Here is a 16,105-nt window from a genome sequence, read left to right as displayed (position 1 = left end):
AAAGATTCCGACCACATTCCTCTTCAAGACGAAGATATAAGGGTTGCTGTACGACTTGATGACCCAATCAATATTGAGAGACTAACGTTACCGAATGCAGAATAAAAGTCTAGATGTGTTTCTTCAGCCGCTTATTGAAGAGTTGACCAATTTGTGGCTCATTGGTGTCGAGGCATATGATGTGTCGATTATGCAAAATTTCTTACTTCGTGCCGTATTGATGTGGACCATCAGTGATTTTCCAGCGTATTCAATGTTGTCTGGCTGGACAACACATGGGCGGCTAGCTTGTCCTTATTGCACGGATGAGACTGATTCATTTTGGTTGCAGAACGGGAGAAAGATGTGCTGGTTTGATTGTCATCGTCGTTTTCTCCCGAGCAATCATGTGTTACGGCGTAACAAGAAGAATTTTCGTAAGAATAAGGTCGTAAATGACACTGCTCCCCTTGAGCTTACAGGTGATGAAATACTATTTGAAAGACTGGAAGATTGCGTGAGTTCATATGGATTAGCAAAAACAGCAGACGTCGGCGGGAATGGCCATTTGCAGATAGAAGGGTATGGTAATTTTCACAACTGGCACAAAAAAAGCATATTTTGGGAATTGCCTTACTGGAGACATCATAAGTTACGACACAATCTTGATGTTATGCATATCGAAAAGAATTTTTTCGATAACATTATTAATACGGTACTGAATGTTCCCGGAAGATCAAAGGACAATGTCAATTCAAGAAAGGATCTGAAATTAATTTGCTCGCGAAAAGAACTAGAGTTGACATCGGATGGAAAGGCACCCGTCCCGATATTTCGGGTTTCTGGAGAAGCTCAGAGAAACTTCTTCAAATGGTTGAAAGAAGATGTGAAATTTCCAGATGGATATTCTTCAAACATCTCTCGATGTGTTGATATTGAAGGAAATAAATTGATAGGTATGAAAAGTCATGATTGCCACGTCTTCATGCAGCGCTTACTTCCTATTGCCTTTGCCGATATACTTCAACAGAATGTACACGAAGCTTTATCAGGTTTGAATTAATTAATTACTGAAGCATTTTTTATAGATATATCTATGTATTATTTTTTATATTACGGTTATACTTCCACATAATTTTTTTTATTTTGATTTATCTTTTAGGAATCGGCATATTCTTCCATGAGTTATGTAGTCGGACGTTACGAGTTGAAGATGTCGAGATCTTGAAGCAAAATATCAGTTTAGTCTTGTGCAATCTAGAGAAGATATTTCCACCATCCTTTTTCGATGTCATGGAACATTTACTGATCCACCTACCACGAGAAGCTGAACTAGGGGGACCAGTTCAATTTAGGTATATATTTTTGTTTAATTATTTAATATACATGAATAAATTAATAATTCATATTTGTATTTGAAATGATTATTTTTCTGTATATTTAGATGGATGTATCCGTTCGAACGGTTCATGTACCATTTGAAGAAAAAGGCGAAACAAAAGGCTTTTGTGGAAGGATCAATCGCTGAACAATATATAAATGAGGAGATATCATTCTTCACATCATACTACTTTGAAGATCATGTTTTGACAAAGAACAGAAGTCAGAATCGGTCATTCCAGTGCGATGATGGACCCTCTTATTCGATGCATGTAGACATACCTGAGATTTTCTACAGAAAAGGGCGATGTGGTGGTAAATCGACTGATTCATATCTATCTGACAGAGATTACCATGTCATTCATACCTACGTATTGTTGAATTGTGAATATATTCTACCGTTTGAGAGGTTAGTACATTACACAAATTACTGTATATAGAGAATATATATACTCTCCTACGTAAATAATATTTTTACTGTATGTGTCAGGGTTTATGACGATGAAGTATATAATACTTATGGTCATCAAATATCTGATGAAGAACTGAGTAAGATTAAAGAGAATGGATTTGCAACATGGTTGCAACAATATGTAAGTTATATTACGACATCTATATTTCATAATATATGTGTACGTATCATTAACTAATAAATTTTTTTTTTTTGGCAGATCGAGTCGTCATCCGAAGATCATCCGTTATGGTTATACGAATTAGTGCAAGGTCCACTTCGTCGACTCAAATGTTGGCCGATTTTCTTTACCAGGGGTTATGTTTTTCATACATATGAACACGGAGAACATCGTTCAACCCTCAACTACGGAGTATGTGTTGAAGGCTCGAACTACTGCGCTTCCGGTGATGAACAAGATTTTTATGGTACTTTACAACAAATTATACAGCTTGAGTATCCTGGACATGTCGGCTTACAAGTAATGATGTTTAGATGTGATTGGTTTGATTCAACACATGGTCGCGGAATCCGGATCAACAAATCAGGCATCGTTGACATCTGTTATACTCGTCGATATGCAAAGTATGATCCATTTATTATGGCATCTCAAGCTGACCAGGTTTGTTTTGTACCATACCCGAAGAAGGTAAAGCGAAGAAATGATGTCGACTGGAGGGCTGTTGTGAAGATCACCCCAAGAGGCACTATATTTAACGATAAAGATTCCGACCACATTCCTCTTCAAGACGAAGATATAAGGGTTGCTGTACGACTTGATGACCCAATCAATATTGAGAGACTAACATTACCGAATGCAGAATTTGAGGAGTTAGAGGTTGGAAACGATGATAACGCGGACAACACCGAAGATTCGAATGAAGAAACGACCGGCACTTCAGAAAATGGATCGTTTGAATAATATTTGTATTTTATATTTTTTATTTTTTTTAATAATAACGAAACACCGACGGAATATGACGGAACTTTCCGTCGTACGGTTCAGACACGTCAGATCATGCAGAGTTTTTCGGGAAACGCTCAATAACGACGGAAATTCCGTCGCTATTGGTCTGAGATTCCGACACATACCGACGGAAATTTTCGCCGCACGGTTCAGAAACGTCAGACATGCAGAGTTTTTCGGGAAACTCACAATTACGACGGAAGTTCCGTCGCTATTGGTCTGAGATTCCAACAAATACCGACGGACATTGCCGTCGCACGGTTCAGAAACGTCAGATCATGTAGAGTTTTTCGGGAAACGCACAATTACGACGGAAATTCCGTCGCTATTGGTCTGAGATTCCGACACATACCGACGGAGCTTTCCGTCGCACGGTTCAGAAACGTCAGATCATGCAGAGTTTTTCGGGAAACGCACAAACACGACGGAATTTTCGTCGCGTTTAATAATTCCGACTCAACGCGACGGGCTTATCCGTCACTGAAATAATTTGCTTTATGTTACGACGGAAATTTCGTCGCGTTTGGTGACGTGTCACCGACGCGTTTAATGATTCCGACCCATTGCCGACGGATATTTCCGTCGCAGAATTTAGTAAACAGCCAGAACTCAATCTTTCCCTCAGAATCGCGAAGTTTACTCGCACCGCCGTGTTCAATCTCTCTCGCCGCTCTCACCGCCGGGATTCGTCGTCACTCGCACCGCCGTGTTCGTCGCCGCTCTCACCGCCGTATTCGTCGCCTTTCCCGTCATCTGTTCGGCTCTCTCCGCCGTAAGTTTTTTAGATTTCGGATTCTTTTATATGTTTCGATCTGTTCGGTTAATTTGTGTTTCGATCTGTTCGGTTTGTTTAGTTTCGTTTCGTATGTGTTTCGTTCTGTACGTGTTTCGTTTCGTTTCGTTTCGAAGGCCGACGGTTAGGGTTTATGAATCTAGGGTTTCGGATGTATGTGTTTCGTATGTGTTTCGTTCTGTACGTGTACAGATGTGTTTCGTATGTGTTCCCGGATAGGTTTTCGGATGTGCTAGGGTTTCGGATCTGTTAGGGTTTCAGATCTGTTAGTGTTTCGGATCTGTTAGGGTTAGGGTTAGGGTTAGGGTTAGGGTTAGGGTTAGTATTTGGGGTTAGGGTTAGGGTTGGGGTTAGGGTTAGGGTTAGGGTTAGGGTTAGGGTTAGGGTTAGGGTGAGGGTTAGGGTTAGTATTTGGGGTTAGGGTTAGGGTTAGGGTTTGTATTTGGGGTTTCGTTTGGGGTTTAGGGTTTAGGGTTAGGGTTAGTATTTGGGGTTTCATTTGGGGTTTAGAGTTTTTTTACCTATTTGATACGATATTCTAACCAACTTTGCAGATGAGTCACGAAAGACGTGGTTCGGGTTCTCGTTCTGGTAGTCATAGCGGGAACAACACTCGATTCCGTGGTCGTGGTGTTGGATCACCAGCGATCCAAAGTCAACGAACCCCTGATCCACTGCAGTTGGATCAACGTTTCACTGGCCAGGGTACTCCCCAGGCTTCATTTGAGGCCGGAGGTTCCGGCCATCGCTCTGTTTATGCTGGGATCTCTCTTAGAGAGATCCTGGCATCAGAGAGTCGACGACAACAACCTTGTATCAATCTTGATTCGGTTGATGGAGCGTTGTGGTAAGTATATTCTAACACCACTTTCGTTTCCGATCAAAATCGTCCATCGTTCAACTTAATTAATGTTTTTGAATATCATAGGTTTGATCGGAATGATCAGTTGGTTGAGAGTATCAAAACGATCTACCGTTCTGATTATCATGGCCCATGGCGTAGCATCTCTCGGGTCCCGCAAGATGTCTTGGCACGATGGTTTGCTGCTTTTGCGGTATTGTCTTAACTTGTTCGTTTTTTGTTTAATATATCTTTTTTAGTATTAAATAACTAACACATATTGTTTAAAGCAATCTTATTACTGGGATCCTTCTGTGCATGATGTCGTCCATCGTGCGTGGAAGGATTGTCTCGGTGCGAGATTGCGAGATAACCTTTATAGGTTGAAATTCTTGCGGAAGAAGCCGGACTGGATTAGTTTAGACATCTGGGCGCAGCTGGAGGTAATATGGGATTCAGAGGAATCTCAAGAGAAGAGTCGGATCGCGTCGACGAATCGAAAGGCGAAGTCTGCTTCCGACCGTGCCCCAGGAACTCACACTGCGGGGAGAAGATCGTTTGCTAAAGTTGCTCTCAATATTGTAAGTATTTTGTGAAAATTGATTTATTTGTTTTTAAATTTTACTAATATTTTTGTATAACTTTTTTAGGCCGAGAAAGAAGGCGTTCAACCGTCTACTCTGCGTGTCTTACAAGACAGCATCGTCGATCGGATGGGACGCACGTAGATCATCGTGCCCAAGAAATTGAAGAGGCCATTCAATCGAAGATTACCGATCGAATGACGATGGACGAGAGCAGCGGTTCAACGCAATTGACTCCGCAGGAAATCAACAGCTTGTATCTCGAGGTAATTTTTGTATTTAAAATAATATAATATGTTAGAGTTTAAATATTATTTACATATTGTTTTGAAGGTCGTTCCTCCCGATGCGAAAGGTCGGATTTACGGGATTGGTGCGTTGGCGAGTCAGCTCGGGGGTGGTGACGCATCTTCGTCGTCTGTGGTACGTCATGTATCTCTGACGCGTGAAGTCGAGGAGCTGAAGAGAAAACACGAGGAGACTTCTGCGGAACTTGTAGCTGCTCGGGAGAAGATTGCTCAGTTTGATGCAGCTCAGGCGAAGATCGCTCGGTTAGAGGAGATGATGCAACGTTTTATGCCTCCGACCGATTCCGCCGGTTCGTCTGCTCCGAGTCCCGCCGTCAATCCCGATCCATCGGTTCATCAAGACGAGCAACATCCCCAAAACCTCGATGATTTTCCGGACAATTTATTTCGTTAGATTTCAATTTTGTAATATATAAAATAATTTCGGTTTTTTTTTTCAATTTGTAATATATAAAACAATTTTCAAATGTATAATTATTTTTTTTAAACGATTTTTTTTTATTTTTTTTCGAATAAAATTACTTATGCGACGGAATAATCCGTCGCATAAGGAATAATCCTACGGAAATCTTCCGTCGCTTTCCGTAGCTATTAGCGATGGAAAACCCGTCTCTGTAATATACCGACGGAAACCTCCGTCGTTATAAGCCGTCGCTAATTTGCGACTATTATCTGACCAATCCTCCCGTCCCTCTTTGCGACTATTATGCGATGGACGATCCGTCGCACTATCCGACGGAATTACGACGGAGATTCCGTCGGTCAGCGCGACGACTGAACGACGGAATTTCCGTCGCGTTTACCATGGAAAAACGACGGAGTTTTCGTCGGTGATATCGACTAGATTGCGGCGATTAGTCCGTCGCGTTTCCCGGTGGAATATTGCGTCGCTAAAAACGACTGACTTACGACGGCTTTTTCCGTCGCAAGTATGCGACGGATGCACGACCGGGATGTGTTTGCGACAACCATTAACGGACGAAACTTATTCCGTCGATGTCCGTCGCAAACCGAATATACCGACGGAATTTCCTCTTTATTGCGACGGATATTTCCGTTGAAAATATGAGTGTTTTTTGTAGTGCTCAAGCGTCCACGAGGTACAAAAGATGCGCTTAATGCTCAACATCCAGGGTGGCGAAAGATCGATTATCTTCGCCTCTCAGACCCTCCCATCATTTGAGTAAGATAGGTCGAGCTAATGACGTTAAACAAGCGCTTCTCGGGAGGCAACCCGAGTATTAGGTAATTTTTCTTTTCTTTTTCTTTGTAGCATAGGTGGTAGAGACCATGATTGTATTTTGGATCTTTCGGAGTGCATTGCTATTATGCTTTTGTTCGGATAACGTTTGTTGTTCTATGAGCGTTAACACAGGCACACGAGAGATGAGCTCCGAGAGACAACGTTGGATAGGTTCCAATTCATAGAGTGTGTGAGAGCTCTTGCGTTTGACGTGAGTTAACTTCGTTGCGAGCAAACGAATTTCGCAGAGCTAAGCCTTCTTTATCCCTCTGATTGGTTCTTTTCATACGTTATTGTCGATTCTATTCTTCCGGGCGAGAGTCTACACCGTGGACGGTGTATGGTTCAAGTCTGGGGGGTGGATAGATCCTTCATCCATTCAGGTCTATCTACTTAGGTTTGCATTTAGTTTAGGTGCATTTTGTCATGGCATATAGACATAGGAAAATTTTTCACTTTTGCATATCACTTTGCATTAGTTGCATTCATGTTTCCTTCGACTTCAACGTCCTAGAAACCCGAGATGCGTGCGTTTGATAGAAAAATCCTACAAAAAGGTAAAAAATACAGGTATGTAGAACTTAGATCGAAAAGGCTAAGTTGAGATAAGGATAGGTTCAGAAATAGGCTTGGTGAGATGTAGAGATTCTAACGGGTTCTAGGTGGCAATAAAAGTCCCATGACTAGGTAGATTAGTCTTTGGTAGAAAGATCATAGTAGACCGGTTTGGGTACGATTCACAGGAAGCTAGCATTAGACGGATGTTTCACTTTTGAGTTTCATGAGGATGCTATTTGATGTTCGTCATCCCTGTTTTGCAGATTTTATTCCTTCGTTCTTTACTCGAGGACGAGCAAAGGTTTAAGTCTAAATCCCATGGCTAGGTAGATTAGTCTTTGGTAGGAAGATCATAGTAGACCGGTTTGGGTACGAATCACAGGAAGCTAGCATTGGATGGATGTTTCACTTTTGAGTTTCATGATGACGCTATTTGATGTTCGTCATCCCTGTTTTGCAGATTTTATTCCTTCGTTCTTTACTCGAGGACGAGTAAAGGTTTAAGTCTGGGGGGATTTGATAACTCCTAATTCTCTCTATATTTCCTGGACGTTTTTATAGGATTTATATGAGGATCATGTTCATTTGTAGGCATTATAGGCGCGTTAGGCCACAAAACTCGGTTTGGTTGTGTTTTTATAGGATTACAGGTCTCGGACGCGATTTCGACTAAAACGGGAGCAATCTGGAGCTAAAGGGTGAAATACGTTAAGAGCTTCCTTTTTGATTCGGCTGGAGTCAGACACCCCGAGTCAGATACCCCGAGTCAGAAGAATGGGCTGGACCGAATTCTTAATAGTCCCGTTTTGACTCGGTCGAGTCAGAGTACTGATTTTTGACTCGGTCGAGTCAGAGTACTGACTCGGTCCGAGTCAAAACCCAGAAAAAACCCAGATTCGAATTTTTAGAGTTTTGATGGGAATAGAACTTCGGGGGCGCCGCCTAGGGTTTATAAAAAGAGCCTACAGACGTCCAAGAGGAGGAGACAAACTTTATACAGACTTCGGAGAGCTTTGGTGAGAGAAATAAGAGTTTTACGGGATTTCGGGAAGAAGAAGGAGAGTTGGAACGTGAAGATCGCTTGCTGTCGACATGAGTCTTTCTTCTCCCTCTTTTCTTTATGTTTCTGGTTTTGCTCAGTGTTTTTCCATGAACCGTGAGTAGATCCACGGCTGTGGGTTAGGGATTCGTTTGTGTTTTGGGTATGTTTGAACCCTAACTTGGTTGCGATTTGGATTTGTTTCGATTTTATCGATTTGTGCTTTATTCGATTGGTGTTTGCTGACCCCTTGGCCAATTATTTCAGATTCTGAACTACATAGGAATATGGGTTTAGTTTCGGATCGAAATCAATAGAATAGATCGTATTATTCACATAGGAATATGGTTTGATCGATCTAGGATTGATAATAGTGTTCTCCATGCATCTAGTTTGATAAATCACATAGGGATATGGATTTAGAGAACTTTAGATAGTGAGTTATATGCCGGGAGGTGATTTCTCTATTTTTGTTGTTTGACGATTCCCGAATACAGATTCAATATCGTGATTCTCGCATGCTTAGCATATACCCATACACGCGAATACGGTCCCGACACCCACGGTCATCTTTGCTTGATAGTTACACGTTTTTATTTGCTTTCTTATTTTAGTTAGTTTAGATTCCACATACTTCCACCATTACTTGCTTGCTCGCTTTGATTTAGTATCGATTTAGGTTTAGATTTAGCTACCGGTCCTTGCGTTCGATCCCGTGTTACGACGATCTGTATCCTTGCGGTGAGTTGTGAATCGGGTTATATATTAGACTCGGTACACACGTATCAATAGGTACCTTATAGTCTTCGTCCATGTCGAGAACCACGAAGTCAACCAGGATATAGAAGTTCCCAACTTTCAATGGCACATCCTCAAGTATCCCAACAAGGTATTTAACGGAACGATCGGCAAGTTAAAGAGTCATTCTAGTGGGTTTAGCTCACCCACATTCAACTTCTTGAAGATCGATAATAGAAGAAGACTGATGCCGGTTCCTAAATCACAAAAGTGCACGATGGATAGGAATATTACCCAATTTACAAGGGATTGAGAAACTACCTGGATCGGACTGCTTAAGCGGAAGCTCGTGTTGGATCAGAGCGCTGCATTCGGCAGTAATAGCAACAATTTCTTTCTCAACGATCCTCTTCTTGGTTAGGATGTCCTTCAGATACTTCGTATACGAGGGAATCTGCAAAAGCGCATTCAGAAGCTTCATAATGAAGGTCTTTTAGATTCATTTGACTTTGAGTCTCTTGAATCTTGCTAGTCTTGTTTGATGGGCAAGATGACTGATAACTCCTATTTTTCTCTATATTTTTATGAGAGTCTGTCTAGGTTTTACAGGATAATCACATGCATTCATAGGCATTCTAGATGTGTTAGGATACAAAACCCGGTTGTACTTTAGTTTAGCAGATTACAGGTTTCGAAGATGATTGGACTCGAAAAAGAGCTATTTGGAGCGTTAAAGGAGAAGTCTGGATGAGGTACTCATGTTGCGACATCAATAACTTTCTCTACAGAGATTCAAATCGTACAAGATTGTACCATTGGAAAGAGCACTTCAAGATCTTCGCGTAGACAACAAAATCGCGTAAATCCCACACCGGAGCATAAAGTTATGAGCGAATTCGTGAAAACCAGAAAACTGCAAGTGTAGGACCAGATCCACTTGAATCCGGTCCGGATCAAGAACGCAGAATTCGACCCCAGGAATCTAGATCCGGTCCGGATCCACCTGGAATCGGCCCGGATCCAGCCAAAAACCCTGTTTCGCGATTTTCAGCATTAGAATGGGAATATGACTCTTGGGAGCCGCCCTAGGGTTATAAAAAACCCTAGCCACGTCCTATAACATCAGAGAACCTTAGAGAACACTTAGATACAGACTTTTGGAGAGCTTTTGGTGGGAGAAGAATAGGAGTTCACGGGATTTCGGGAAGAAGAAGGAAGATTCGATCGTGGAGACTACACATCTACATGAGCTTTTCTCTCCTTTCTTTTTCTCTCCTTTTCTCTGTTCTTTTTATTGTTTTCCATGAACCGTGAGTAGATCCACGACTATGGGTTAGGGATTCGTTTGTGTTTTGGGTATGTTTGAACCCTAACTTGGATTTCGGTTTTGATTTGTTTCGGTTCTATTGATTTGTGCTTTTATTGGATTGATGTTTGCTAACCCCTTGGTCAATTATCTTAGATTCTAAACTACATAGAGATATGAGTTGGTTTCGGATCAAAATCAATAGGATAGATCGTATTATTCACATAGAGATATTGTTAATCGATCTAGGATTGATGATAGCGTTCTTCATGCATCTAGGGTTAACTTGAATAGATCGAGAGATTGACGAGTTACTCTGTAGGTAGTGAGTTAGTAGACCGAGAGGTGAATTCTCTATCTTTGTTGCTTGATGATTCCCGAACACAAGTCATAATCGTTATCCTCGCATGCTTAGCATATACCCAAACATTCGAATACGATCCCGACGCCCGTAGTCATCGTTGCTTGATAGTTACATTCGTTTTTATTTGCTTCCTTGTTTTATTTTCCATTGATTTCACATATTTCCACCATCACTTCCACTTCCTTGCTTGATTTGGTTTCGATTAGGATTTAGACTTAGCTACCGGTCCTTGCGTTCGACCCCGTGTTACGACGATCCGTATCCTTGCGGTGAGTTGTGAATCGGATTATAAATTCTAGACTCGATACACATGTATCAATGACGAAGCATCCTATCAAGGGGAAAGGACAGAGAGCGACTGAGTTATTGGCTCTTATACATAGTGATGTATACGGACCAATGAGTTGTCCAACTAGAGGAGGTTATCTGTATTTCGTTACATTCACTGATGATTTCAGTAGATACGGTTATGTCTATTTGATGAGACATAAGTCTGAAACACTTGAAATGTTTAAGGCTTTCAGAAACAAAGTACAGAACCAGCTTGGCAAGACGATCAAGACACTTCGATCTGATCATGGTGGCAAGTATATGAGCCAAGAGTTCTCTGACTATCTGGTTGATTGTGGTATTGTATCACAATTAACTCCTCCTGGAATACCACAGTGGAATGGCGTGTCTGAACGAAGGAACCGAACACTGTTAGACATGGTTCGGTCGATGATGAGTCAGACAGATCTTCCGAAGTCCTTTTGGGGCTATGCTTTAGAGACCGCTGCGTACCTGCTGAATATGAGTCCAACGAAGTCGGCTGAAACGACGCGATATGAGATATGGACGGGGAAGCATCCCGCGTTGTCGTTTGTCAGAATTTGGGATTGCGACGCTTACGGGAAGCGTCAGATGACTGATACGTTATCCTCCAAGTCTGATAATTGTTTATTTGTAGGCTATCCTAAGGAAACTAAGGGTTATTACTTCTACATTCCGGCAGAGAAGAAGGTGTTCATTGCCAGGAATACGACTTTTATGGAGCGAGAGTTCGTCTCCAAAAGAGTTAGTGGGAGTAGGATCGAACTTGAGGAAGTTCGACAACAACAAATAGACGCGGAGCCGAGTGATCAAGTTAAAGACGTATAAGGCACGACTTGTGGCGAAAGGATTCTGTCAGATTCATTGTATTGATTATGATGAGACCTTTTCGCCTGTAGTCATGCTGAAGTCCATCAGGATCCTGCTTGCCATAGCCTCATATTACGACTATGAGATATGGCAAATGGATGTCAAGACCGCGTTCCTTAACGAAAACTTGACCGAGGATGTGTACATGACACAATCTGAAGGTTTTGTCGATCCAAGAAATCCGAAGAAGGTGTGCAAGCTTCAGAGGTCCATTTATGGACTGAAGCAGGCTTCTAGAAGCTGGAACCTTCGCTTTGATGAGACAATCAAAAGGTTTGGTTTCTCACAAAACGAAGATGAGCCATGCGTTTACAAGAAGGTCAGTGGGAGCACAATAGTATTTCTAGTGTTGTACGTAGATGACATTCTCCTAATAGGTAATGACGTTCCTACCTTGCAAGACGTTAAGTCTTGGTTAGGAACGCAGTTTTCTATGAAGGACCTAGGAGAAGTGGCCTATATTTTAGACATTAAGATCTATAGAGATAGATCGAGGCAACTTCTAGGATTGAGTCAGAGTACCTACATCGATAAGGTCTTGAAACGGTTCAAGATGCAAGATTCCAAGAAAGGAACCTTACCGATGAGCAGTGGCACAGTTCTCTGCAAGAGTCAGTGTCCTACGACACCTGATGAGCGAGAATGCATGGATCGGATTCCATATGCTTCGGCAATTGGATCCATCATGTATGTCATGCTTTGTACTCGACCGGATGTATCCTATGCGTTGAGCATTACGAGTAGATACCAGTCAGATCCATGTGAGTCACACTGGATCGCCGTCAAGAACATCATGAAGTACTTGAGAAGGACTAAGGATGTGTTCTTGGTGTACGGTGGGTCGGAAGACGAGCTCGCTATAAGGGGTTACATCGATGCTAGTTTCCAGTCAGACCCGGATGACTACAGATCGCAGTCTGGCTATGTTTTCTGCTTGAACGGAGGCGTTGTAAGCTGGAAGAGTTCTAAGCAAGTGACCTTTGCAGATTCTACTACAGAAGCTGAGTATATTGCAGCGTCGGACGCATCAAATGAAGTTGTTTGGGTCAGAATGTTTGTTGGCGACTTGGGTGCCATTCCTAGTGCAGATAGCCCCATTGCTCTGTATTGTGACAACAATGGTGCAATCGTGCAAGAGAAAGAACCAAGATCCCATCAACGATCCAAACACATACTCAGACGAATTCACCTTGTCAGGGAGATCATAGATAGAGGAGACGTGCATATTTGCAGAGTGTCGACAGATGACAACATTGCCGATCCGTTGACGAGGCCTGTCCATTCGTCGAAGCATGAGGGTCATGTTAGGGATATGGGCATTAGATGTTTAGCAGTCCATGAGTAGAGCAAGCGGGAGATTGTTGGTTTAGTGCTATATGATGTACTGTTGTATGAGCTTTATTGTGATACATTTGATGTATTGACACTTTCTATTGTTTTATGGATGAGTGTTTGATTCATTACATGTTATGCATACTTCAATATGTTATGAAATCCATGTATTGTTATGAACAATACTAAACTCTATAGTCATATATCATCGTGGGAACAATGATGTACTAAGACTAGTATGATGTGTGATAGATGATCATAGAAATGATCATGAGTATTGGATACGATCGCAATCCTATGTATTCGTTGGAGAACGTAATGCTGTATTGACCCGCATGAGATTGTCACATGGACTATCGTCATGACTTGAATCTCATGTGACGATTCCATGATAGGATCCTATGACCTGAGATATCTACGGAATCCAACATGAGTTGCGTACTTTGAATATGCCAAATGTCCTGCGTAAAGGAGGACTATAAAGGCGTGTATCAGGTACGACACGAATCATGTGCTGGATTGTAGATAGTCAAGATGGGATTTATACCTCTCGTAAAAGAGAGAGATATCGTTGGGTCTCTCGTGTGAGCAAGACTGTAGAAATGTGTGGCCGTACTATAGACGAGCATCGTCTATTACGTACAGTCGAACTCAGTGAACGAGAAAGCAGTCGAATCAGATAAAGGTGGTTTCTCCATGCCTTATGTTCGACGTATGATATCGTGATACAAAATGATCATGAACTGGAATCATCACCGACGTTCGGAAGATCACGAACAAACTCTATTCGAAATAGGTAGTCAAGTGTCTTCTAGAGACCGCCTATGACTTGTGTAACCGAAATGGAGATTTCGGGTTATACTGCTATATCGGATGAGCCTACATGGTCACACACACAAGAAAGGACAAACGCGCGAGAAAAGACGAGAAATTCCCGATGGAGCGGGGGCCAGACCATTAGGTCCAGAGGTCTGGACTGATCGGTCCAGGTAGCCCAGATCGATAGGTCTAGACACATGGACCGATCAGTCCACAGGTGACGAGGAAACGTTGTTCGGTCCGGAAAGGTTCCAGATCGATCGGTCCAGGCCTCTGGACCGATCGGTCCACAGATTAAAAAGCTCCAGACCGATCCGTCCAGACGTCCGGTTTTACTTATCTCACTCTAATTAGGGTTTTGGGTGAACTAATGCTTGGGTAACGCCTTCTAAGTGATAGAGGACGATTTCACAGTCTTTTTGTGAGAGTGTGTATCGAGTCTAAAATCTATTACCCGATTCACAACTCACCGCAAGGATACGGATCGTCGTAACACGGGGTCGAACACAAGGACCGGTAGCTAAGTCTAAATCCTAATCGAAACTAAATCGAAGCAAGCAAGTGAAAGTGATGGTGGAAGTATATGGAAAGAATAGAAAATAAGGAAGCAAAGCAATAAGAATGTGTAAACTAGCAATCTAAGATGACCGTGGGTGTCGGGACCGTATTCGCGTGTATGGGTATATGCTAAGCATGCGAGAATTACGATATTGAATCTGTATTCGGGAATCATCAAGTAACAAAAATAGACAAATCACCTTCTAGCATATAAGTCACTGTCTAAGGTTTTCTAAATCCATATCCCTATGTTATTTATCAAACTAGATGCATGAAGAACACTATCATCAATCCTAGATCGATCAAACTATATTCTTATGTGAATAATACGATCTATCCTATCGATTTTGATCCGAAACTAAACCCATATTCCTATTTAGCTCAGAATCTGAAATAATTGACCAATGGGTCAGCAAACACCAATCGAAGAAAGCACAAATCGATAAAACCGAAACAAATCCAAATCACAACCAAGTTAGGGTTCAAACATACCCAAAACACAAACGAATCCCTAACCCACAGCCGTGGATCTACTCACGGTTCATGGAAAAACACTGAGCAAAACTTGAAACAGAAAGAAAAGAGGGAGAAGAAAGGCTCATGTCGACAGCAATGCGTTCTTCACGTTCCAGCTCTCCTTCTTCTTCCCGAAATCCCGTTTTACTCCTATTTCTCTCACCAAAGCTCTCCAAAATCTGTGTAAAGTCTGTCTCTCTCTCTAGGACGTCTGTAGAGTCTTTTTATAAACCCTAGACGGCGCTCCCCAAGTCCTACTCTCGTTCCAACTCTGAAAATACGAATCTGGGCTTTTTCTGAGTTTTGACTCGGACCGAATCAGTACTCTGACTCGACCGAGTCAAAACGGGACTATTAAGAATTCGGTCCAGCCCATTCTTCTGACTCGGGGTATCTGACTCGGGGTGTCTGACTCGGGCATTCTGACTCGGGGTATCTGACTCCAGCCGAATCAAAAAGGAAGCTCTTGACGTATTTCATCCCTTTAGCTCAGATTGCTCCCGTTTTGGTCCAAATCGCGTCCGAGACCTATAATCCTATAAAAACACAACCAAACCGAGTTTCGTGGCCTAACGCGCCTATAATGCCTACAAATGAACATGATCCTCATATAAATCCTATAAAAACGTCCAGGAAATATAGAGAGAATTAGGAGTTATCAAATCCCCCCAGACTTAAACCTTTGCTCGTCCTCGAGTAAAGAACGAAGGAATAAAATCTGCAAAACAGGGATGACGAACATCAAATAGCATCTTCATGAAACTCAAAAGTGAAACATCCGTCTAATGCTAGCTTCCTGTGAATCGTACCCAAACCGGTCTACTATGATCTTTCTACCAAAGACTAATCTACCTAGTCATGGGACTTTTATTGTCACCTAGAACCCGTTAGAATCTCTACAACTCACCAAGCCTATTTCCGAACCTATCCTTATCTCAACTTAACCTTTTCGATCTAAGTTCTACATACCTGTATTTTTTTACCTTTTTGTAGGATTTTTCTATCAAACGCACGCATCTCGGATTTCTAGGACGTTGAAGTCGAAGGACATCGGTTTTCTCTTTTTTTTTCTTTTCTTTCTTTTCCTCTTTTTTTTTTCTTTTGATGCGATGTCCGACCCACAACTTAGACTCGAACCATCAAACGA

General features: G+C 42.0%; 1 protein-coding gene across 1 annotated transcript; it reads left to right on the top strand.

Annotated features, from left to right (window-relative positions):
* The first annotated feature begins 5,194 nt into the window (after window positions 1–5,194).
* LOC104808412 lies at window positions 5,195–5,697 on the top strand. The gene is made up of 2 exons (XM_010534088.1): window positions 5,195–5,261; window positions 5,329–5,697. The coding sequence occupies exons 1-2, from the start codon at window positions 5,199–5,201 to the stop codon at window positions 5,695–5,697; spliced, it is 432 nt and encodes a 143-aa protein (XP_010532390.1). The 5' UTR covers window positions 5,195–5,198.
* The last annotated feature ends 10,408 nt before the right edge of the window (window positions 5,698–16,105 follow it).

Source organism: Tarenaya hassleriana, unplaced genomic scaffold, assembly GCF_000463585.1.
Source record: "Tarenaya hassleriana unplaced genomic scaffold, ASM46358v1 Cleome141, whole genome shotgun sequence".
In the NCBI taxonomy this organism is placed as follows: domain Eukaryota; kingdom Viridiplantae; phylum Streptophyta; class Magnoliopsida; order Brassicales; family Cleomaceae; genus Tarenaya; species Tarenaya hassleriana.
Note: the sequence above shows the minus strand (reverse complement) of the source record. Positions and strands in the feature narration are given on the sequence as shown.

Bases quoted from the DNA above. Each gene is read 5' to 3' on its own strand.
- LOC104808412 (XM_010534088.1), top strand. From the start codon at position 5,199: ATGGACGAGAGCAGCGGTTCAACGCAATTGACTCCGCAGGAAATCAAC. The intron at 5,262-5,328 runs GTAATTTTTGTA...ATTGTTTTGAAG, and splicing joins TCAACAGCTTGTATCTCGAG to GTCGTTCCTCCCGATGCGAA.